Here is a 25,264-nt window from a genome sequence, read left to right as displayed (position 1 = left end):
AGCTTACACTATCCAACCTGGGAGCTCTGAAGGAGCAAAGCTGGACCTATTTCAACAATAAAATAAGTACAGTTGACCCTTGAATCACATGGGCTTAAATATATTAGAAAAAATTTTTAGAGTCTTTGACAATTTGAGAAAACATTTATTTTCTCTAGCTTATTTTATTATAAGAATACAACATATAATACATATAACTTACAAAATATGTATTTATCAACTGTTTATGTTACCAAGAAGGATTGCAGGGGCGCCTGGGTGGCTCCGTCGGTTAAGCATCCGACTTCACCTTGGGTCATGATTTCACGGTCCATGAGTTTGAGCCCCGAGTGGGGCTCTGTGCTGACATCTCAGAGCCTGGAGCCTGCTTCGGATTCTGTGTCTCCCCGTCTCTCCGCCCCTCCCCCGCTCACGCTCTGTCTCTCTCTCTCTCTCTCTCTCTCTCTCTCTCTCTCTCTCAAAAATAAAAGTAAACATGAAAAAGAATCTTAAAAGACAACGCTTAAAGAGAAATTGAGCTGTAAGAAAGATTCATTACGGTGTCTTTATTGAACTCATTTTATCTTAATCAATAAAAACCTTGAGCTTTGAACTCACTTCTCTACTTATCACAGATACCTCAGCAGCAATCGGAAGCATCACTGACTTGATATGTGTGAGCTCAATTTCTGCCCATTGATTCTCTGAGTACTTGAATATGTTGATGCTGGAATGATCTCTCAGATTTCAGACGTAAGAAACTGAATAATTTTTTTTTAAATCTCAGTTGACTGACATCTGATTCCAGCCAAGATAGAATACACCATTGCTCCCTACTCTACCCTCTTAAACTAAAAAACTCTGGGCATAACACAACAAACAAACATAGGAAGACATTGAAAGGTAAAAACAAGACAGACTTCCATGGAGTATGGGGAATTGAGGAATATGGCTGGTAAGTTCCCTGGGTTGTTTTTTGCCCTAATGTTACACTGAACAAGCCTGCAACCCCAAACTACCAAAGACAGACCCAAAAAGCTTTCCTCTAACCAAATAAATAGGAAAAAAAAGGTAGTCTAGTAGAACAGAAAACATTTTTTATAATATCCACCCAACAACAGGCAAAAATTAAATGACAACCTGCCTAGCAACCCATGTCAGAAGGGCCAAGCAGAGAGCTACATCTCTACCCTCTGCTTGAGGGTAACAGGAAGTACTCTGATTCCTTCAAAGGGGTGATGCCAGCAGGGCCATGTGGAGACTGAACTGCTATCCTCTGGTTGGAAATAGGAAGCGGCATTCTGATGCCCCCACCAGCACAGTGTTAAAGACTGGGCAATAATCTGAACTCCCTTCCTACTCAGCAGCAATTAAGTTGAACAAAATGATACTAATTGGCACTCTATATTCCCTGCTGGTATAGAGTCAGTGGGGCCAAGTGGGGAACTAGTTTCCATCCCACCCAACAGCAGTGATGTTGGTTAGACTATACAAGATAGTGCTAGTCGTCATACTCAGTCCCACTTCCTCCTGCTGTCAGTGGGTTCATCAGGGAACTAAACTTCTACTCCTCACCCAGCAGCAATGAAGCGCTGTCAGTAACTGTTCCATTCTAGCTAAGGTGCTGCCAAAGAACTGAAGTGGGAGTTGAATTTCTTTTAGGTTTATTTATTTATTTTCTGGAGAGGGAGAGAGAGAAAATGAGCAGGGCAAGGGAAGAGAGAGATGGAGAGAGAGAACCTCAAGCAGGTTCCACCCTGTCAGTGCAGAGCCCAACATGGGGCTTGAACTCACAAACCGTGAAATCGTGACCCGAGACAAAATAAAGATTCAGATACTTAACCCACTGAGGCACCCAGGTGCCCCAGTGGGAGCTGAATTTTTATCCCACATGTCAGTAATGAGGGGGATGCAAGTCAGCAACCCAATGACACTGGAGGGACATTCAGGGCTCGGCAGGGATCTGAATATCCAGAAGTATCTGAATCTGCACGCTATACCTAAGCAAGGTGACCACTAAAACAGAAAACCACATGAGATCCATAGTCTCACAAACTAATATACAAAATGTCCGGGGCACAACTGAAAACCATTCATCATATCAATGACAAGAACCACCACCACCACTTGAAGATGAAAAGAGAACCAACAGATGCCAATATGGAGATGACTCAGATGTTACAACTATTTGAAAAGAATTTTAATACAGTAAACAAAATTGTTTCCACAAGCAATCACAAATACTTTTTTTTATTGTTTTTATTTTGTTTTTGAGAAGCATGCAAGCAGGGAAGAGGGACAGAGGGAGAGAGAATCCCAAGCAGGCTCCAGATCAGCACAGAGCCTGATGTTGGGTTTGATCCGGCAACCCTGGGATCATGACCAGAGCTGAAACCAAGAGTCAGACGGTCAACTGACTGAGCCAACTGGACACCCAAATTATAAATAGGCAGATTATATCTTTTAAAACACATTATAAAATATGTTAGCAGAGAGATAGAAAATACTAAAAAGAGCCAAATGGGACTCTTGCTTCTGAGAAGAAGGAAATGGTATATTTTTTCCTTATTCCTCCTACAATTACAACTAAAAACCCTACACATTATATAAAAAACAAACATAAGAAGATTCTTAAGGGTAGAGGGGAGGAGACAGGCTGGTAAGGGGACTGAAGATTCACAGTCAGTTCCCTGGATTACTTTTGTCTCCTATGTCCCAAATTTGAAGGAGTTGGCAACAAAAATTTTCAATAAGCACAGATATTTTTAAAAATTAAAGTCGACAGAACTGCCTCCCTCCCAGTGCTGCAGGGCCCCTCCTGCAGGGGACCACTGATGGCGAAGCGAGCTAAGCCTGCCCCTCCTGCCCCTGTGCACCTTGCAGATCCACCCCAGCTAATAGGTCCTTGGCCAGATCCCACCAAAGCAGCATCACAACCCTGGCACTGTGCAAGCAGCCCAAACAGGGGTCACACCACTCCACTGCCCTGCCCCCGGGAGAGGGGAAGATAAGGTACACACCAGACTGACCGTGGCCCCAGCAGTGGGCTGGAGACAGACATCAGGTCTGACTACGGCCCCGCCCACCAACACAAGTTACTCCAGACAGAACAGGGGAAGTACTCTGCAGTTCCACGCCACCCCAGGGACTATCCAAAATGACAAAATGGAAGAACTCTCCGCAAAAGAAACTCCAGGAAGTAGCGACAGCTAACGAATTGGTCAAAAACGATTTAAGCAATATAATAGAACAAAAATTTAGGATAATAGTCATAAAATTAATCTCTGGGCTTGAAAAAAAGTATAGAGGACAGCAGAGAACCTATTGCTACAGAGATCAAGGGACTAAGAAATAGTCATGAGGAGCTAAAAATGCTATAAATGAGGTGCAAATAAAATGGAGGCGATCACAACTCAGATTGAAGAGGCAGAGGAGACTACAGGTGAATTAGAAGATAGAATTATGGGGGTGACTGAGTGGCTGGGTTGGTTGAGCATCCAACTTCAGCTCAGGTCATGATCTCACAGTCCGTGAGTTCAAGCCCTGCATTGGGCTCTGTGCTGGCAGCTCAGAGCCTGGAGCCTACTTCGGATTCTGTGTCTCCCCCTCCCTCAGCCCCTCTTCTGCTTGCACGCTGTCTGTCTCTCTGTCTTTATCTCTCTCTCTCCCAAAAATAAACAAACATTTAAAAAAATAAAAATAAAATAAAATAAAATAATGGAAAAAGGGGAAGCTGAGAAAAAGAGAGATAAAAAAAATCCAGGAGTATAAGGGGAGAACTAGAGAACTAAGTGATGCAATCAAACGGAACAATATCCATATCATAGGAATTCCAGAAGAGGAAGACAGAGAGAAAGGGGCTGAAGGTGTACTTGAACAAATCACAGCTGAGAACTTCCTTGATCTGCAGAAGGAAAAAGGCATTGAAATCCAAGAGGCACAGAGAACTCCCTTAAGACGTAACTTGAATTGATCTGCACAACATATCATAGTGAAACTGGCAAAATACAAGGATAAAGAGAAAATTCTGAAAGCAGCTAGGGATAAACACGCTCTAACTTACAAAGGGAGACCCATAAGACTAGTGGCAGACCTATCTACTGAAACTTGGCAAGCCAGAAAGGAATGGCAGGAAATCTTCAACGTAATGAACAGAAAAAATATGCAGCTGATCTCCTCTTGTGAGATCTCATCTGAAATGCCACCTCTTCAGAAAAGCCCCTCCGCCCAACCTAAAGCAACCACACAGTTACTCTCTGTACCACTCACCTTCAGACTCTGCATTTTTCTGCTCTATTCACATGTGTTCATCACCTGTGTCCTCTCCCTGCCCATTTGCACCCCACCTCCATCTCGCTGTAGACCATGAACCCAATGAGAGTGTACATATTGTCTGTTTTGTTCACCACCGTATCTTCTGATGTTTTAAAAACAGAGCCTGGTAGAGGATAGGTGCTTTTATTTGTTAATTAAATAAATGATATCATTTGTAGCATCAAAATCTGAGACAAAAGGGAAAATGAAAATAATAAAGGCAAAATGCTGACTGCTAATGAATTACAGATTTGAAAGCCCATTTGAGGAAAGGACAAAAATTCCTCTGCTAATAATTGGTGAATATTTCTAGTAAAATTTTTCCCAATGAAGACATAGTATGTCTTATTTCCTGTCCTAAAGTCCCAAGAGGTAAAACCCAGTGTAGGATGCTTTTATTCCTAATGGCTCTAAAAGGTGATATCAGGGGGGTGCCTGGGTGGCTCAGTCCATTAAGCATCCAACTTCGGCTCAGGTCATGATTTAAACAGTCTGTGGGTTTGAGCCCATGTCGGGCTCTGTGCTGACAGCTCAGAGCCTGGCACCTGCTTCGGATTCTGTGTCTCCCTCTCTCTCTGCCCCTCCCCTGGTCACACACTCTCTCTCTCTCTCTCAAAAATAAACAAACATTAAAAAAATAAAAATAAAATAAAATACAATAAAAGGTTATCTTGTCCTTAGGAGCACAGACCAGAAGGAAATCTTGCTCTACCACATTCCCTTGAGACTTAAGTGAGAAGAGCATCTCCATATTCTCAGCTCCTTCAGGAAATGAAGGAATCTCCTAAAACAAAAGCCCCTACAGCACTCAAAAAGACCACACTCAGTTCCTCAAACGCAGTAGCCTTTCAGTTAAGGTTTATTAAATGAATGAATAAATAGCTGAAACTCAAGTCTGACAAAGTCTATAAATCCAGGACAAAGTTTTGTAGGAATTCCAGACATACCTCAGTCAAAAATCTCACAGGTTATCCTTTCTGGATTTACCTCAATTCAACCATTTAAACTTAAATCTATAACTTCTGAAAATAAGTTGGAGAACAACAAATGAACTACTTTTACTTTCCATGAAAAGGTAAAGGACAGATCCTCCTCTTCCTTATATTGTCTTTGTGAAATGACTTATAAATAATGAGCTTAATTTACCCTATATTTGAATCATTTGCATTTCTACTTTGATTTCTTACTGTTCTCTCCATAGCTTCATACACTGTGTGCCTTTAGTAGGAGTTGGCATCTGTAACTAACACCATTTCTACTCAAGAGAACACCCTTTTCTTAAAAGTCTTACTCAGTGCAATTTTGACATCTTTGTTCCTCAGACTATAGATAAAAGGATTCATCATTGGCCCCACAATGGTATAAAAAACTGTGGATACCTTATCTTGATCCAGGGACCCAGCAGGAGAAGGTTTTAGATACATGAATGCTGATGCTCCAAAGAAGAGAGAAACAGTAACTATGTGGGAGCTGCAGGTACTGAAGGCTTTGGACCTGCCCTCTGTAGAATGGATACGGAGGATGTTGGAGACGATCAAGATGTAAGAAATGGTGATGGTGAGACTGGGCATTATTACATTGATTCCCACCACAATGAAAACCACCAGCTCGTTGACGTAGGTGCTTGTGCAGGAGAGCTGAAGGAGAGGAGGTATGTCACACATGTAATGATTAATGATGTTGCCATCACAGAACGTGAGCCTCAGCATGCACCCGGTGTGGGCCATGGCACCCACAAACCCCATTGCATATGTTACTGCCATCAGCATGAGGCAGACCCGGTGGGACATGATGGCCTTGTAAAGCAGGGGCTTACAGATGGCCACATACCGGTCATAGGCCATCGATGTCAAAATACAGCACTCATCAATGACAAAGAAGGAGAAGAAACAGAGCTGAGCCATGCACTCCTTGTAAGAGATGGTGTTTTGCCTTACAAAACCTATCAGCATTCTAGGCATTATGACAGACGAGTAGCAGAGATCAATGAAGGAAAGGTTGAAGAGAAAGTAGTACATGGGAGTGTGCAGGTGAGGCTTCAGACCAATCAGAATAATCAAGCCCATGTTCCCCATCACGGTGACCACGTAGATTCCTAAGAAAATGAAGAAGAGAGGCAGCTGGAGTTCTGGCTGTTGTGTTAAACCCAGCAGGATAAACTGGGTCACTGAAGAGTCATTGCCTGCTGCCATTGTTCCCTAGGGCGTATCTGTGAGAACAGGACAGAGGGTGACATTAAAATGAGCACCCAGCTCTCTTCCCCCAATCCCTCCGTAATGAGACAGAGTCCCAGAATGAGAAGGAACTCACACCCACCCTCCTGTGTGCCACTGCTGTCTCAGCCTTTGCTGAGATTGTTGAAAGATGTCTATCAAAAAGTCATAAAGGGCAATATCCATAGGGATAAAATGCAGGAACCCTGTGATCATCTCTTCTATACGCCTTCTTTGACAGTCCACCAGTCCCACCTCAGGGACATCTGCCATCTCAGCAAGAGATATATCATTTCAAGGGGTCTGTGGCTCTCATAAAAAAATATTTGGAAAAAGAATAGTAGGAACGATAAAATGCAATCCTCACTCTTCTGCATTAGAACTTTAATATTGGACCTTGGCTCTGATGAATTTCAGGGATGAACAACCCAAAACAGAGATCTTCTTGTTATTTTTGTTTTGAGTGAGTTTTGAACTGATGGAGCCAGAGCACAAACCTCAGAACCACAGACTCTGAGGAGCCAGGAGTTACAGATCATGATTTCTGATGGTGGTTTTGCCCAGTGTCCTCTCAGACTAGGGGGAAGTAAATATCATCTGCTAGTGCCAGAAGATCCACCTGCTAACATGACCCAAAGGAGTTTTCATGGGTGGGAAATCCTAGGGAACTGATTAAAAATTGGAAGACCTGTGTTTTCCCCAAAGATCAGACTTTGCAGTGGAAAACAATTTTTACCTAGTCTACATTTACAACTTAGTTCATGAGAATAGCATTGACCATTGGGAGTATGCCATTTTGCATACAATTTCATTTCCTCCCAAATGGGGTACATCCCCAGATAGAAGAACATGATGATCTTTCCTGCATCCACAATGGTTTCTCCCTAGCACCTATCACTCTATGAAATACTACACATTTATTCATTTATTCATTTGTTGTGTGTTCCCACCACACACTCATGTACCCACTTACATTTGAATTTAAGCTCCAAATGGATTGTGTCTATTTTCTCCAGTGCTATCCCTGTAGCACCTAAGTGTTCAATAAATATTTGTATAATAGAAGAATAGATGAATTCCATATTTCCTGGAATTTATAGTGGATACTACAACAGAATTTCCTGGAATTTATAGTGAATACTACAACAGAATTCTTGGCACACAGGCAAAGGCTTGTGTGGTGTCAATGGTTTTCTCTGTAGACCTGAATGTGGGAAGAAAAAGACATCAGTAAGACTAGTAAAGGCCACTACTGAACTCTTAGATACCATACAGATCAGAGTTACTGAGCTTTCTCCCTGAATGTCACATAGAGGACTTACTTTCACAGGCTCTCAGAGAAGTTCCAATGTCTCCCCCTCTGGACTGCAGCATGGAGTGAGATCAAAAGTCAGATTTAGGTCAGTATAGTGGCATTTGGCTTTCAAATGCCAAAATCAAGGTCAGCTTATTATGAGAGGCCATTAAGCCACTCAAGATTTTAATTCCTATTTTGGCACAGGATAGAAAAGATCAAAGCATAGATTTGGAAGGACTAATATGGTGGAGGCCAGCAGTGGGGACTTGTACAAGAGAAACTGAAGGAAGGAGGAGCTATGAGAGGCAATCATAATATTAAAATAAATAAATATATAATAACCACATAAATAATATATAATAAATATAATGCAAGAGATGTTGTAAGGAAAGACCCATCAGGACTTCACACAAAGGGAACAGATATAGGCAAGAAATTCCCAAAGGTACTAGCATAGGGATTTGGATAAATTATGGTGTTGCTATAAACAAAGAGAAGTCAGTACGAGTAGAAATATTCATATACATATACATTCAATTTTGAACATGGTGGACTTCAGTTGCCAACTGGACATCCAGGTAGAAGTATACAGCCTACTTAAGGCTAAATGAAGTTCAAGACACAGACCAGAATATGAAAAAAAATTGGAGATTAATTCTATAAAGGTTAAAGCCATGACATTATGTGAACTTAATGAGAGAAAGAGTAAAGGGAAAAAGAACAGAGGTCAAGAAAAATATTTAGGAACTCCCTCATATGGGTCTATACTTAGGATAATTTAAAACCAACCATTACTAAAATGGGTCTCAATTATTATTCTCGGACTCCTCAAAATTACAAGGAGACTAAACATTCCTCAGGGTAAATTTGAAATATGTCCCAAAAGATAGACATTCCTTGGGCAGCAGTAGTGATGAGGACCTTGGAGATTCATTAAAACATGTGTTTTCTATAGAAATGTTAAGAACTCTTATTTAGGTGATCTAAGAACCAGAAACACTCCCTCTAAGTTCATATTATATCAAATCACATTGCAAGAAGAGTTTTATGCCAAGGTTCTAAGCCAGAGCTGAAGGTCATTTTTTCACCTTTAATACAACCAGTGTTAATATGTGCAATAGAGAATGAGTGTAGAGGGACTCTGAGCTTATCCATACATTGCAAAACTATCTCATTCATGTCCTTTGTTCCACCTACATAACAGTCACCTTAGCCTAATTCAATTGTAACAAAGTATGTGAAATGGTGACCCTTTTCATGAGACCTACCAGAACATCCTTTGACTCCGTTTTAGTAACTCAAGCCCAGTATGGTCTAACTTGTCAAAGTGAGTGGTAATTTAAGCCTTATAGTATATTCTCATAAAGATGCAGAAAAGAAAAACTTATTTTTGACTAAATCAATTTTTAATTTGCAGGACAATGTCTCACTGAGCTAACCTGCTATAAACACCCAGAAATGTTAGTTAACATATTTTTTAATTTTTTAAAAGTTTTTTTAAAATTTATTTTGAGAGCAAGAAAGAGAGGAGCAGGGGCAGACAGAGGGAAAGAGAGAGAATCCTGCACTAACAGCACAGAGCCCTCTGCGGGGCTGGATCCTACAAACCGAACTGTGAGATTGTGACCTGAGCCAGAACCAAGAGTCCAGCACTAAACCGACTGAGCCACCCAGGCACCCCGGCCAATATATTTTTAAGGGTAAATATATAACTGAGGTAACAAAAAGAAAATTAAGTCTACAAGTGCCAGGAAGGAAAAGGAAAACAGAATCTAATTCAGTAAATCTGGAGTGGGCACTAGATTTTGTACTTCTAATGACTTCCCAGCTAACACAGAAGCTGCTGTTCAGATGAGCATATTTTGAGGAGAAAACCTATTGGTCATCCGGCATTTAGACCTTGGCAGGTGTCTGCAGTTTATCGCAGTTTTTCCACAGGTAAATGCCTGCTTCAGTATAGACAGAGCTACACATTCAGGGTCTCAATAAAGGTGCATGGGTGTCAGAAAAGGTCAAAAAGCAAAAAGGCAGGCCAACTTTAACAAATGAAAGGGCAGGGCACCTGGGTGGCTCAGTTGGTTGAGCACCCAACTTCAGCTCAGATCATGATCTCAGGAGCCCCGCATCGGGCTCTGTGCTTACAGCTGGGAGCCTGGAGCTTGCTTTGGATTCTGTGTCTCCATGTCTCTCTGCCCCTCCCCTGCTCCCAATCTCTCTCTCTCTCTCTCTCTCTCAAAAATAAATAAGCATTTAAAAATTAAAAAAAAATGAAAGGGCCACAGAGATGGTGTGAGAGATTCGGGGTCAGAGTAAGCTAAACTCCAGGTGATCTGAGCAGAGAGCATCTACATAGACCCTGGCAAGCAGACTGAAAATAAATGAGTAACTATTCCATATATGAACAAGAATAAATACCAAATATGAAATTTGAGTTAAAAAATTCAAAAGACGAGGCACCGTATGAAAACACAAATTTTAAAACATACAAAACTATGCTAATTGTAAGTTATTGGTACATATGTAAGTAGGTAAAATTATAAAAACTGTATTCTGGAGAGGAGGAAAAATTCTTCTGCTAGGGTCTCCAGCTGGGCCTAAGAATTAAATTGACATGAGACAGATTAGTAGGGAAAAAACATCCACCTTTTAATTTTTTTTTTCAAAATTTATTTAAATTCTAGTTAGTTAACATATACTGCAATATTGGTTTCAGGAGTAGAATTTAGTGACTCATCACTTACTGTGCATGGGATTTGTCACAAGAAAAGTGAAAACCAAAAGAAATTGCTTAGAGCCAAATGCTTACAATTGCAAGCTGGACAAAGGGTAGCAAATTGTGGAAACGTGACATGGCAAAGGGGCTTTAGCAAGGGTAGCTAACTGTGCAGAAGCAACTAGAAAGGTTTAACAAGGTTTGTTTGTACAGACTTCCCAGTCTCGAGTCTCCCATCACTGGTGATAATGATTTTTGCCTCCCAATGTAGGGAGAACCTCTTTCAGATAATATTTGTAGCTTTAATCTTTTTCAGAAGACTGGCTTTGCTGTATGCCCTAAGTTCTTGTGTCATGTTTTTAATATTTTTAGACCTGATTTTTTTATTGCAATATTCTTTTTATTGTGGTAGTCTAGAACTGAACACTCAATATCTCCAAAGTATGCTTTAGACCTTACTTAAAAAAATTTGTTTTTAATGTTCATTTATGTTTTGAGAGAGAGAGACAGACATAGTACGAGCAGGGGAGGGGCAGACAGAGAGGGAGACACAGAATCCGAAGCAGGCTCCAGGCTCCAAGCTGTCAGCACAGAGCCCAACGCGGGGCTTGAACCCACAGACTGTGAGATCATGACCTGAGTGGAAGTTGGAAGCTCTACCGACTAAGCCACCCAGGCACCCACAGACCTTACTTTTAAAAAGAGTTCTCTATTTACAGAAAAACTGACAAGATAATACAGAGTTCTCATACATCCCTCTGGCACACATTTGGCCCTAATACCAACATTTTACAATCATATGGTTACATTCATTACAAAAGATGAACCAATATGGAGGCATTATTTTTAATTAAAGTCCATAATTTATTTAGTTTGGCTTTTACCTAATGTCTTCTTTTCTTCGTAGGGTCCCATATTACACTTATCTGTCATGTCTCTTTAGGCTCCTGTTGGCTGTGACAGTTTCTCACACTTTCTTTGTTCTTAATGACATCACAGTTTTGAAGAGTACTTGTCAGGTATTTTGTAGGGTGTCCCTCTACTGGAATTTGATGATTTTGTAATGATTACACTGAGATTATGGGCTTGGGAGATGCAGATCACAGAGATAATGCCATCTGCATCACGTTGTGTCAAGAATATATACTACCCTTATGGTTTATGAATGTTCATTGTGACTTTGATCACTTGGCTGATGCAGTTTGTCAGGTTTCTCCACTGTAAAGTCATGCTCTCTGCACTCCAACTTCCACTCTGTACTTTTTAGGAAGGAGCTACTATGAGCAGCCCACACCTAAGGAGTAGGAAATAGTAGCCCACACCTAAGGAGTAGGAAATTCAATTTGTTGAATTATTTATTTATATCAACTTGACCATATGAAGAGTTACTTATACACTGGATTATAACCCAATATATACTTTATTTACTCAAATTGTCCAGCTCAAATTTTCCAGTAGAGCTCTTTCAGTTGCCTCCAATGCCCCTTTGGAACACTCCCAGTGTGTGTGTGTGTGTGTGTGTGTGTGTGTGTGTGTGTGTGTATTTGGTGTGTTTATAGCACTTCCTTACTCTGTGGCATTACAAGATGCTCCAGGCTCATCTCGGTTATCTCCTGCCCTGGTTGTTGAATCAGCCATTTCTACAGGAAATGGTATTAAATTCTTTGTATTAGGGAATGGTATTAGAAACCAAGATCCCAATGCTGGTTGTGCTTGTTACTACGGGGGTGTCATTCTTTTAAAACCCTTTCAGTTGACAAAACAAAGAAATATGTTTGTATACTGACAGATGTATATACATGTGTAACCATCTTTATCTCTATTAGGCTAAATGTGAGTTTGTACTAATGTTTCCAACTCTCATCTATTATCACATCCATCATTCTAGCCTCCATTTAATTCCACTTATTTGTAAATTCCCACTCCAACAGCAAGAAACCTGGCTCCCCTCCTCCACCATCCATTTACTTAATTGTTCAATTCCAGTATGCATGTTGCAGCAGTATCAGAATTCTTAACTAACATCCCCAATAGAAACCAACTTCATCAACTAGAGCGCATGCTTATGTACAGTTCTTTTGCTTTTAGTCTTACGAACTTCACTCATTTCTAGCTTTTATTCCCCTTCTCCTTCACTGAAGTTGTTTCATAATTTTGTAATGCACTAAGATTCCCTGTTCATTATTTGTGTTCCTTCCGGGGATTGCCATGACTTCAAAAACAAGTTTTTAGACTTCCATACATTAAGCTTCATTCTTTGTACTGTAATATTCTTTGGGTTTTGAAAAGTACATAACATCACTTGTCTATCATGACAGTGTCATGTGGAATAGTTTCACCGTCCTAAAAATCCCCAGTGTTTCTTTTATTCACCCCTCCTGGTACCCTCCGAAAACCTGACAACAACTGATCTTTTTACTGTCTCTATAGCTTTGCCTTTTCCAGAATGTCATACAGTTGGAAACATATAGTAGCTAGCCTTTCCAAACTGGCTTTTTCACTTGGAAATAGGTCTTCAGCACTCCTACATGTTTTTTCATGGTATGACAGTTCATTTCTTTTTATCTCTAAATAATATTTCCTCCTACAGATATATCAAAGTTTATCCATTCCCTTTTTTAAGAACACCTTGTTTGCTTCCAGTTTGGAGCAATCATAAATAAAGCTGCTATGAACATTCATGTGAAGGTTTTTGTCTGGACGTGAAATTTTCAAATCAGTTGGGAAATACTGAGAAGCATCATTGCTGGACTCATAGTGAAGACTCTGTTTGCTTTTATAAGAAACTGCCCAACTGTTTTCCAAAGTAGCTGTACCACTTTGCATCAGCACCAGCAATGAACAAAAGTTCCTATTGCTCTACATCTTTGCCAGCAATTAGTACTGTCAGTTTCTCAATTTTAGTCATTGTAATAGGTTTGCAGTGGCATCTCATTGTTATTTTCATTGAAAATTTCCTAAAAACAAATAAAGCCAAGCAACTTCTCAAACACTTATTTTCCATCTGCATATCTTCTTTGGTGAGGTGTTTGTCCAAATATTTGTCTCATCCTTTCAGTTGTTTGTTTTCCTACAGTTGAGTTTTAGAATTCTTTGTATATGGTGGCTACAAGTTCTTTCTCAGATCTATGCTTTGCCAATATTTTCTCCCATTCTGTGGCTTGATTTTCCTTTTTTTAAATTTTTTTTAACATTTATTCATTTTTTGAGAGACAGAGAAAGACAGAGCATGAGTGGGGGAGGGGCAGAGAGAGAGGGAGATAACAGAATCCGAAGCAGGCTCCAGGCTCTGAACTGATAGCACAGAGCCCAACGCGGGGCTTGAACTCACAAACTGTGAGATCATGATCCGAGCCAAAGTTGGACACTTAACCGACTGAGCCACCCAGGAGCCCCTTGACTCTCCTTTTTAAAACAATGTTGTTTCCAGAAGTGTTTTTAAACATTTAAAGTTTGTCTTACCAATTTTTTTTCATGAATCATGCTTTGCTATGATATCTAAAACCTCACCAATCACCAAATCCAAATTCACCTAAATTCACCTAAGTTCTCTGAGTTCCTTTAAAAGTTTCATAGTTTACGCTTTGAATTTTGTAGTTTACAATTGGTTGATGATCTATTTTGAGGTTGTTTTGTTTTGAAAGGCATAAGGTTTATGTCTAAATTCATGTTTTTGCATATGGGTATCTGATTTTTCCAGCATCACTTGTTAAAAAGATTATTATTTCTCAACTGATTTGCCTTTGTTCCTTTGTCAATAATCAGTTGACAATATTTTGTATGTTTATTCCTGAGCTCTCTCTTCTGATCTGTTGGTCTATGTATCTTTTCTTTCATCACACAGTCTTGATTATATAACTTTATAGTCGGTCTTATAGTTGAATAGTGTCTGTCCTACAACTTTTTTCCCCTTCAGTATTTTATTTGATATTCTGGCTCTTTTGCCTTTCCATATAAACTTTGGTGATATCCACAAAAATTTGCTAGAATTTTGATGGGGATCACACTGAATCCATAGATGAAGTTAAGAAGAATTGACATCTTAATGTTATTGAGTATTCCAATCCATTAACATAGAATATCTTTCCATTTCTTTTGATCTTTTTAAGTACGTTTACTAAAGTTTGTAGTTTTTCACATCTAGATACTACAAATATTTTGTTAGGTTTATAACTAGGTATTTCTTCTTTACTGGGGATGGCCACAGAGGTGCTAATATGAACAGTATTGCGTTTTCATTTCAAATTCCAATTATCCAATTACTGATATATAGGAAATAAATTAACTTTTGTAGGTTAACTTTGTATCCTGTGACTTTCATATAGTCACTTACTAATTCCACGAGGTTTTGTTTGTTGCTTTGTTTTTGTAATTGTTGTGCTATCAATTTTGAGAGATTCTCTATAGAGATAGTCATGTCATCTGAGAACAAAGACAGCTTTATTTGTTTCCTAATCTGTATAAGTAGCAAACTTTTAAAAGTTATCATTCCAAGAAGCAATACAGGCCCAAATATATTAATAAATCTGAAAAATTTTATTTCAGCATTCTTGTCCAAACTGTAATGAGATACCATTGTATGCACACCAGAATGTCTAAAATTAATAAGACTTAAAATACCAAGCATACATGTGGATGTGGAACAACTGTAACTTTCATACACTATTGTCAAGAGAGTAAAATAGTATAAGTACTTTGGAAAACAAATTGGTGTTTTCTAATAAAGATACACATACATGTACTGATCCAGATACTCCACTGCAAACTATACATCCAGAGAAATTAGTATATACAAAAAACTGTACTTAAATATTTATTCAAGTTTTATTTATAATCGCCAAATTTCCAACATTACAAGAATAGATAAGTAAACTGTGGAAAATAGATCCAATGAGATACTTCTCAGAAAATAATTTAATGATATATGCAGCAATATGTTTAAAATACAAAAATGATTACGTCAAATGAAGAAGGTAGACACAAACGTATAAACAGTTTGGTTTTATTTTTAAGATTTTTAAAAAGAGACAAAACTACTCTAAAGTGAGAGAAATCAGAGCAATGGGGGTTTCTGTTGACTAGAAAGGGGAATGAGGAAAATTTCTGGGCTCATTGAAATGTTCCATATCTTTTTCGGGGTGGAGTTTATACTTAGGCAAAAAGTCATCAAGGTGTATATTTAATATTTGTATATTTTACTATATATAAACTATACCTTATTAAACAAAATTTGAAATATTTCATATCTTTGTAAGTAAAATTTATTTGTGTAAAAATATGCAGAGTTCAATATTTTAAACAATATATTGTTAAGCAGATATACTGGGACTTACAGAAAACTAGTCTGTGTGTTTTGTAATGTAATCTCTATTACTTATTACAACATTTAGTTTATTATTGTTGTTATTCAAACACATGAATAAAAGGTAGGAGGTATTTCTTACCTCCCACTATATTTAATATTCTAAATACACAAATGGGAAAAGCACTTTTTGGGAAACATTTGTGGTTTTTGGAAAAGCATTTATGGCAAGTAGGAAAATTATATGAAAAAGCATCTAGTTAAATATATTTAGTATCTTATTGGTGAGACAACGTTTCAGTAAATTCACAAAATGTTGCTGGGAATATAGTTTATTTCTATTAATATACACCTTTTTCATGATAAACTTCACTGTATTAATAAAACAATGGCTAAAATTTTCCTCTTAATACTCTGTGTAGTATTTTCCTTAAGGTGATAAATTTTAAAATTTACAGTAAGAACTATATGCTCTTTTTCAAATACTTGGTATCATTTTAGATGGTAAAGAATGCAACTTTTATAATACACTAAACCACCAACCCAAAACCCCCTTACTGGGATCCTGAGATACATATGTATTATTTCTCTAATCATCCCCTCTTACTACTATGATTGGCAATGAACAATGGAGTCTATGTATTGTCTTAGATATTGAATACATCACCCTGATAGACACTCTCAGAAGCAGGTAGTATGTCATATAGATCTTGCCATTACCAAAGAACAGAAGGAAAGTCAGAATAATAACAGAAAAAGTGACAAGAAAAAATAGAAAAAAAGGCCACTATTGGAGGGATCTGATCCTACTATAATCTTTACACACAATTTGAAATGCATTTCTTTGAGTGCTGCTGCCTATACCAGTAACAATATTGTTAAGAATGAGAGCTCTTGTAGCCCAAATGTCCAGCGATGGATAAATGGATAAAGAAGATGTGGTATATATATACAATGGAGTATTACTCAGCAATCAAAAAGAATGAAATCTTGCCATTTGCAACTATGTGGATGGAACTAGAGGGTATGTTATCCTAAGTGAAATTAGTCAGTCAGAGAAAGAAAAATACCATATGACTTCACTCATATGGGGACTTTAAGACACAGAACAGGGGCGCCTGGGTGGCTCAGTCAGTTAAGCATCCGACTTCAGCTCAGGTCACCATCTCGCAGTCCGTGAGTTCGAGCCCCGCGTCGGGCTCTGGGCTGATGGGTCAGAGCCTGGAGCCTGCTTCTGATTCTGTGTCTCCCTCTCTCTCTGCCCTTCCCCCGTTCATGCTCTGTCTCTCTGTGTCTCAAAAATAAATAAACATTAAAAAAAAATTTAAAAAAAAAGACACAGAACAGATCAACATAAGGGACAGGAAGCAAAAATAACATAAAAACAGGGAAGGGGACAAAACATGAGACTCTTAAATATGTAGAACAAACAGAGGGTTGCTGGAGGGGTTGTGGGAGGGGGGATGAGCTAAACGGGTAAGGGGCATTAAGGAATCTACTCCTGAAATCACTGTTGCACTATATGCTAACTAACTTGGATGTAAATTTAAAAAAATAAAATAAAATAAAATAAAATAAAATAAAATAAAATAAAATAAAAAGAATGAGCTCTTGCAGTGTTTGTCATTTCTATATCTAGATCAGAGAGGTCTAACTTCAACTTTATATAACTGATAAAACTAATCATATTTGCCCATATTAGGAATAGCCCAGAGACAAAAGCAGTATAGAAGTTATTTTAAATATCAGTGCATAGTTTCTATTTAGAAAACATATTACTTTTTTTTTAAAATTTTTTTTAACATTTATTCATTTTTGAGAGACACAGAGACAGCGTGTGAATGGGGGAAGGGCAGAGAGAGAGGGAGACACAGAATCCGAAGCAGGATCCAGGCTCCGAACTGTCAGCACAGAGCCCGATGTGGGGCTCGAACCCACGAACTGTGAGATCATGACCTGAACCGAAGCCGGACACTCAACCGACTGAGCCACCCAGGCACCCCAGAAAACGTATTACTTATTTATGTAAACTTGCACAAGATGATGGAGATACAGAAGGAAAAATGAGACGAGATCAGCTATCAGAAAAATCACAAGCACGTCTATTAAACCACACAAAGCACAATCTCTAGAAACAACATGTTTATGATCACATTCTCACCTTGAAAAACACCAATAATTATAAAATAAAAAGTTGAACTTCTTTATGTTGTTGCCACTTCTAATTAGAACATGCTTCTCCTTTGGATTTTAATCAAGACTTTCCTCAGGGCAATTTTGACATCCTTATTCCTCAAACTGTAGATCAGGGGATTGAGCATGGGCCCCACATTAGTATAGAAAACTGAAGAAACTTTCCCCTGCTCCATAGACGCCGGAGAAGAATATTTAAGATACATGAATGCTGCCGAGCCAAAGAAAAGAGAAATAGCAATGATGTGAGAACTACAGGTACTGAAGGCTTTCGATCGTCCTTGAGCAGATCTGATATGAAGAATGCTAGTGAGGATAAAGACGTAAGAAATTAGGATAGTAAAACTGGGTACTGTGATATTAATTCCCACGACTATCAGAACTACTACCTCGTTGACATAGGTGCTGCTGCAAGACAGTTGGAGGAGAGGAAGAATATCACACAGGTAATGGTTGATGACATTGACACTGCAGAAGGTTAGTCTGAGCATGCACCCTGTGTGGGCAGAGGCTCCAGCAAACCCCATCATATATGCAGCAACAGTCAGCAAGGCACAGACCTGACGGGACATGGTTACCTTATACAGCAACGGATTACAGATGGCCACGTAGCGATCGTAGGCCATTGAGGTCAACGTATAGCATTCCGAGATGACAAAAAAGAGAAAGAAAAACAGCTGAGTCATGCAGCCAACATAGGAGATGATATTCTCCCTTGACACAAAGTTCATCAGCATCTTGGGGGTGACAGTGGAAGAGTAACAGACATCAATGAAGGACAGGTTGAAGAGGAAGTAGTACATGGGGGTATGGAGGTGAGAATTTAGACTAATAAGAGTGACCAAGCCAACGTTGCCCACCATGGTGACAATGTAGATCACCAGAAACAGGAAGAAGAGGGGTTGCTGGAGCTCTGGACGGTCTGTTAGGCCAGCAAGAAGAAATTCAGTCACTAAGGACTCATTCCTAACCAGTATTCTTCTCTTCAGAAATCTGTGAGAACAGAAGAAAATCCCATTAGAGACCCCAGCTCTCTCCTTACATGCTCTCATTCATAAGCAGAAGACTCAGAAGACTTTGCTTCACAGGGCCCGAATGGATTGCCACACACAGCCGTCAACATTAAAATCACTCTGTCTTTTGTTGCATGAGCTTCATGTGACAAACAACTGCCCTGGTCTTTACTAGAAGATACAAGGATGGAGTAGCTGAGGACTAAGCCCACTTGTTGGTGAGCTTCAGTAGGGAGGTATCCCCCTTCTCTCCCTCCCACTCATCTGATCGTTCACTTCCTAGTTCCTATGTTTCCATTATCCTACCAGATACCTCAGTTTCCCTGTGACAACAATCATGAAAGGGACGATTTCTCTCGGGCAGAGAGCATATCATAATTCTGCTTCCTAGAAGAAAGTCCCTACCAGTCTATAATCTTTGCAGATAGCTTACTGCAAGAATCCATGAAATCAATAATGGGTAACAAGTATCGAGGGGAACTTTGGTAGCCTAAGATTTATAATTCAACATGTAGTCAGTGTTTCTACATATTCTGCTTCCCTGTTCCAGCCTAGCTGGACAGATAATGAATAAAGAAAGGTGGATGTGCTTTCCTTGGTTTTGTAGTAAGGCATGAAGCAGAAACATAACCAATTTGGATACTGATTATTTAGTTGTTAAGTTTGTGAACACATATCGAGCTGCATGCTTATAACAAATAAACTCTTTTATATGTCTATTTCAATTTACAACTTAAGAAAGAGATAAATCTTTTCCTCTGATGTTGCTACATGCTAGATGTCACTTGGTCCTGCTATGGCTATCTTGCTACCACACTGAAGATGAAGCCAACAGAGGGTATGCTTAGAATAAGCAGAAAAGTATACAGAAAATATACAGAAAAGTATATAGCCAGAGCTTTATACGTTGAGTTTCTTGTTATGAATTATAAATATTTTTCCTCATTTTACAGGAACAGAGTGCATGAGAGGTAAATAGAAACTTGATTAACTCACTCTCCCTCCATGGAAATAACCATGCTGACCCTGTAAGTATGGTTCACCTCCACTGGAAGAAGAACTGGCCTTTAGGATGTCAAGGTTGAGCAGAGGTAGTCACTGAATTTTCTTCTTCCTTTACTGGCAAAAGGGTCATAGCATAGATCTCACAGTCTGAATGTTCCAGGAGTCATTCTTGGCTGTAGATCAAACTGGTCATTATAAATTTGTTAAGAAAATACGAAGGGCCACTACATACTTGAGACCTGAGCCACTGTGTCAGAGCTCAAGGCATTTGTTTAAGGCTTATATATTTTTTGGATCTGGCTAGAAATTCAGGTGTGAGTCTCCCCCAGGACCTTCCCATCTCAATAAACTCTGTAGGGAAGGAACTGGTGTCTGTGCTTACATCCTAATTGTGACAGTAAATGTTAATTTCCCATCAGAGATTATATATTCCTTATGAGAAAGGATCTTATGCTGTCCTCTCTAAAGGTTCAAATAATTCATGTCATTGAAAATTTCTCTAATTATAATTCTAGGTAACATATTAGTTTTAAGGATTTAAGTTCATACAGATTTATGGACATTTCAGTAAAGTTTATTTTACCCTTTTAAAACATTTGAGTTCCTTTAAAGATTCAGTGCCTTACAGACATTACAGTCTATTTTAAAGTGATAACAACTTAACTTCAATCACATACAAACCTTTATCCCTTTACTTCCTTCTCATATTTTGTTTCTGATGTCACAATTACTCTTTTTATATTGTAAATCCATTAACAAGTTATTGTAGCTATAGTTATTTTTAGTACTTTTTTCCTTTAACCTTTACTAGTATTAAGTAATTAACCACCATACTGCAGTATTAGAGTATTCTGAACTTGACTGAATATATTTAAATTTTCAGTGTGTTGTATATTTTCTAATGTTTTCATGGTACTAGTTAGTGTCTTTTTGTTTCAACTCAGAGAACTCCTTACAGCATCTCTTATAAAGCAAGTCTAGTGGTAATGAATTCCCTCAGCTTTCATTGGGAGAGTTTTTATTTCACCTTTATTTTTGAAAGACAACTTTACTAGGTAAAGTGTTCTTGGTTGGCAGTTTTTTCTTCCAGCATTTTCAGTATATCATCCCTCTCTCTCTGGGCTGCAGGGTTTCTCAAAAAAAAAAAATCTGATAGCCTTATGTAGGGTTCCTGGTCATATGAGGGTTATTTTTCCTCTTACTGCTTTAAAAATTTTTTTTTAATGTTTATTTTTGAGAGAGAGAGAGAGAGAGAGAGTGAGCAGGGAGGAGCAGAGAGAGACGGAGACACAGAATCCAAAGCAGCTCCAGGCTCTGAGCTGTCAGCACAGAGCCCGATGCGGGGCTCGAATCCACAGACCATGAGATCATGACCTGAGCTGAACTCGAATGCTCAGCTGACTGAGCCATTCAGTCGCCTCTCCCCTGACTGCTTTTAAAATTCTCTCCATTATCTTTCGTTTTAGACAGCTGAATTATAATGTGTTTTGGAGAAGATCACTTTGGGTTGAAATATTGGGGTGACCTATTAACTTTATGAGTTACAAGTCTAAATCTCTCCCCAGATTTAGAAAGTTCCCAGCCATTATTCCTTTAACCAAGTTTTCTGCCCCTTTCTGCATCCTTCTCCTTTGGGAACTCCAATCATGTCTACAGTGTTTCGCTTAATGGTACTCCATAGGCCATGGGGGCTTTCTTTATTCATTTCATGTTTTTCCTGTATTCTCACTGACTGCATAATTTTAAATGTCCTGTTTCTACTTCACAGGCTTATTCTTCTGCCCAATCCAATCTGATACTGATGCTCTCTATTGGATTTGTCATTTCATTCATTATATTCTTCAGCTTCAGAAAGTTGGCTTCTTTTTTTTATGATTTCTATCCCTCTGTTAAACTTCTCATTTTGCATATTGTTTTCATGATTTAATTGACTTGTCTTTATGTGTTTTCCTGTAGCTCTCCATGCTTCCTTAAAACAGCTATTCTGAATTCTTTATAAGACAAATCACAGATGTTCATTTCCTTGTGATCTGTTTCTGGAAAATTATTGTGTTCCTTTGGTGGTGTCAGTTTATGCTGATAATTCATACTCCTTGAAGACTGCTACTGTCTTACTATCTGAAGAAGCAGCCACCTCCTCCAGTCTTTCTGACTTGCTTTAGGAGAGAATTACCTTCTGTCACCCCTGCTAGTGATTCTGAGCCTTTCTCTGACCTTTTATAAGGTTATTCCTGCTCCATACTTCTTGTTTCACCTTTCGGTAGTATTCTTTTTTTTTCAACGTTTATTTATTTATTTTTGGGACAGAGAGAGACAGAGCATGAACGGGGGAGGGGCAGAGAGAGAGGGAGACACAGAATCGGAAACAGGCTCCAGGCTCTGAGCCATCAGCCCAGAGCCTGACACGGGGCTCGAACTCACGGACCGCGAGATCGTGACCTGGCTGAAGTCGGACGCCCAACCAACTGCGCCACCCAGGCGCCCCAGTATTCTTAAGCTTACATGCCTTCACTCAATCTTGCAAAACCAGGTTGGTTGCCAAGAGCCTCCATTTTGCTTTCCTTAAGATGGGACTGAATGCTCAAGTTTGTGATTTCTCCCCAGCCTGCAGTCTGGCCATCTTTCCGCATGTGCTCACTAGCCATCTGCAAAGACTCTCTCACTGGAAGCACATGCAGGGAGTCATCCACAGGGTAGGGTTATGTGTGAGTGACTATTTGGAGTTATCCCCAGTGGCTCATTAGCAAGCAAGCTTCCTGATGGAGTCCACAGCATGATTAGTAGGATCCATATCCCTTTTTTGTTGTTGTTTATTTATTTTTGACAAAGAGAGAGAGAAACAGAGCATGAGCAGAGCAGGGGCAGAGAGAGAGAGGGAGACACAGAATCCAAAGCAGGCTCCAGGATCTGAGCTGTCAGCACAGAGCCCGATGTGGGGCCCGAACTCACAGACCATGAGATCATGACCTGAGCTGAAGTCAGACTCTCAACCGACTGACCCACCCCATATCCCTTTGATGCCCTCCAACAGCCCTACCTGATACCTTCCCAGACAACTCCCATGCTCAACCACATGATATACCTAAGCAATCTGGATGGGATGAAAAGAAGTGAATCTCACAAAACAGATGAACATAAGGGAAGGGAAGCAATAATAATATAAACAAGGGAGGGGGACAAAACATAAGAGACTCTTAAATATGGAGAACAAACAGAGGGTTACTAGAGGAGTTGTAGGAGGGGGGATGAGCTCAAGGGATAAGGGGCATTAAGGAATCTACTCCTGAAATCACTGTTGCACTACATGCTAACTAACTTGGATGTAATTTTTTTTTAACGTTTTTATTTATTTTTGAGACAGAGAGAGACAGAGCATGAATGGGGGAGGGGCAGAGAGAGAGGGAGACACAGAATCGGAAGCAGGCTCCAGGCTCCGAGCCATCAGCCCAGAGCCTGACGCGGGGCTCGAACTCACAGACTGTGAGATCGTGACCTGAGCCCAAGTTGGAGGCTTAACCGACTGAGCCACCCAGGCGCCCCTGGATGTAAATTTTTAAAAAATAAATAAATAAATAAAAATTAAAAAAAAGAGAAGTGGATCTCTTTGGCAGTGTCTCATACAGCTAAGGAAACCAGGCATTCACTCACATACTCTCACTTTCCCCAGTGAGAGAAATCACAAGTCACAGGTTATAAGAACACCTCTTTGGCACTGGGCTGTGCTGCCTTGGAGGACGCAGGACATAGGTAAAGTGAAACTATTCCTCTTACCTGCTTCAGTACATCCAATCTTGGATTCTTAATTTGCTCCAACAGTGTGCTGTGACTTCTCCACAAAACTTCTGGACTTCTACGAGGGCTCTCTCATCTGTGGGTGATTGTAGAAACTGCTGTTCTTTGTGAGGAAAACAGTAAAAAGTTGTCACTGTGCCATGATGTAATATATTGTTCGTCTTATGATCTTATTATGTTATTCATCTTGGAATTTTCTTTAAGCCAACCTAAGTCAAGACTCTCATCCTTTCTCCTCCAAGAATAAAAACTGAGACACCCAGAATTTGGTTGGTATTATAATCAAAGACGAGGGGAACACAGGGTATGTCCTACTATTACTCTTCATGAGAGTGCACAACATCATTATTTGTGTGTGTGTGTGTGTGTGTGTGTGTGTGTGTGTGTGTGTGTGTGTAAAATGTGTGTGTGTGCTGTGTTTGTTGTTAACAACAAAACGTAAAGAATCACATTTTAGGAGATATAGGATACAGACAGGAGGCTCCAAGGGCTCTGGCTGGACTCCCAAACTCTGGCCTCTCCATGGACAGAAGGCTTCACTTCCTGCAAAGGTTTTCTCTTAATAACAGGCCTAGAACAGCCTGCTCAGAACGGCAACATACCAGTCTGCATAAAAACAAACCTGACTTTTTCCACCCCAAAAAAGTCCATGCTGTCACCCCTACCTGAGAGGTGGCCTTGGCAACCAGACAGTGAGCTGTCAGGGAGTGAAAGTGTCCCCCAAATACCACCCTCCTCCCTTCTCCAGCTTCTCAGAACTGCTGTCTTTGCTCAGTGGCATGGTTTCTTAAATGTTTGCTCTTATGATTTCTTTTACTTTAAAAAAACAAAAACAAAAACTATCTGAAAAGAAATAGCAGAAACACTAACTTCACAATGCTAGAACCTACAGCAGGGGAACTTTCTAAGCATCTCATGCCAAAATGGGTCATTCCAAATCAAAGTCACTCTCTGGAGGTGAAAAAGATACAAGAAAAAGAAGAGAAGAAACTTGGACACATTTTGCAGGTCTGTGACAAAGAAGAAAGGGCCCAACGACAGGGTGAAGTTGGGGTCTGCTGGGTACCTCCAGGGCAAGGACCACTCCCACCTCATAGTGTGCCAGGACCCTGCAGAGCAGGGGGGCGGGGCTCAGGCACCACCATACTCCCTCCCCTGTTCTCACCTGTTCAAGAACAAGCAGTCCTCATCCACCCTCTTTCTGGGCATGGCTGGGAATGGGCCTGTGAGCGTGTCAGAGCATGCCGGGACCCTTCATGAGCTGGGGTATCATCACCCATCCAGACTGGGTTTTATTGTGCTGTGAAGCCTAATGCTCTCACTCCTCACCAAGTGCTAGCTGGAGCCTTGCTGGAGGAGTAAGCCAGATCGGTTTCGGTTGGCATTGGCAGGGCAGCCTCTCGGGATCCTCTCCGCTCTGCCCCCTTGCCAGCACTGGCCCTG

At 39.8% G+C, this 25,264-nt stretch overlaps 2 protein-coding genes across 4 annotated transcripts; both read right to left on the bottom strand.

The window, feature by feature from the left end:
* Window positions 1-5,552: 5,552 nt before the first annotated feature.
* LOC109257364 (olfactory receptor 147-like) lies at window positions 5,553-6,485 on the bottom strand. The gene has a single exon (XM_019433393.2). It carries the CDS (start codon window positions 6,483-6,485, stop codon window positions 5,553-5,555), a length of 933 nt encoding a protein of 310 aa, XP_019288938.2.
* An 11,558-nt stretch (window positions 6,486-18,043) lies between these two features.
* LOC109257348 (olfactory receptor 8B3) lies at window positions 18,044-22,820 on the bottom strand. Of its 3 annotated transcripts, none has more exons than XM_053899241.1 (2): window positions 22,803-22,820; window positions 18,044-18,970 (listed from the first exon to the last, which is right to left on the bottom strand). In XM_053899241.1, exons 1-2 carry the CDS (start codon window positions 22,818-22,820, stop codon window positions 18,044-18,046), a joined length of 945 nt encoding a protein of 314 aa, XP_053755216.1. The 3 variants fall into 3 exon arrangements, with proteins under 3 accessions (XP_053755216.1, XP_053755214.1, XP_053755215.1); XM_053899239.1 differs by lacking the exon at window positions 22,803-22,820 and adding an exon at window positions 20,021-20,031 and having other exon boundaries at window positions 18,044-19,004; XM_053899240.1 differs by lacking the exon at window positions 22,803-22,820 and adding an exon at window positions 19,144-19,169 and having other exon boundaries at window positions 18,044-18,977.
* Between the last annotated feature and the right edge of the window lie 2,444 nt (window positions 22,821-25,264).

This window comes from Panthera pardus, unplaced genomic scaffold (genome assembly GCF_024362965.1).
Source record: "Panthera pardus isolate Hobbes unplaced genomic scaffold, ASM2436296v1 HiC_scaffold_12, whole genome shotgun sequence".
Lineage (NCBI taxonomy): Eukaryota > Metazoa > Chordata > Mammalia > Carnivora > Felidae > Panthera > Panthera pardus.
The sequence above is the reverse complement of the archived record's forward strand: the minus strand, read 5'-3'. Positions and strand labels throughout refer to the sequence as shown.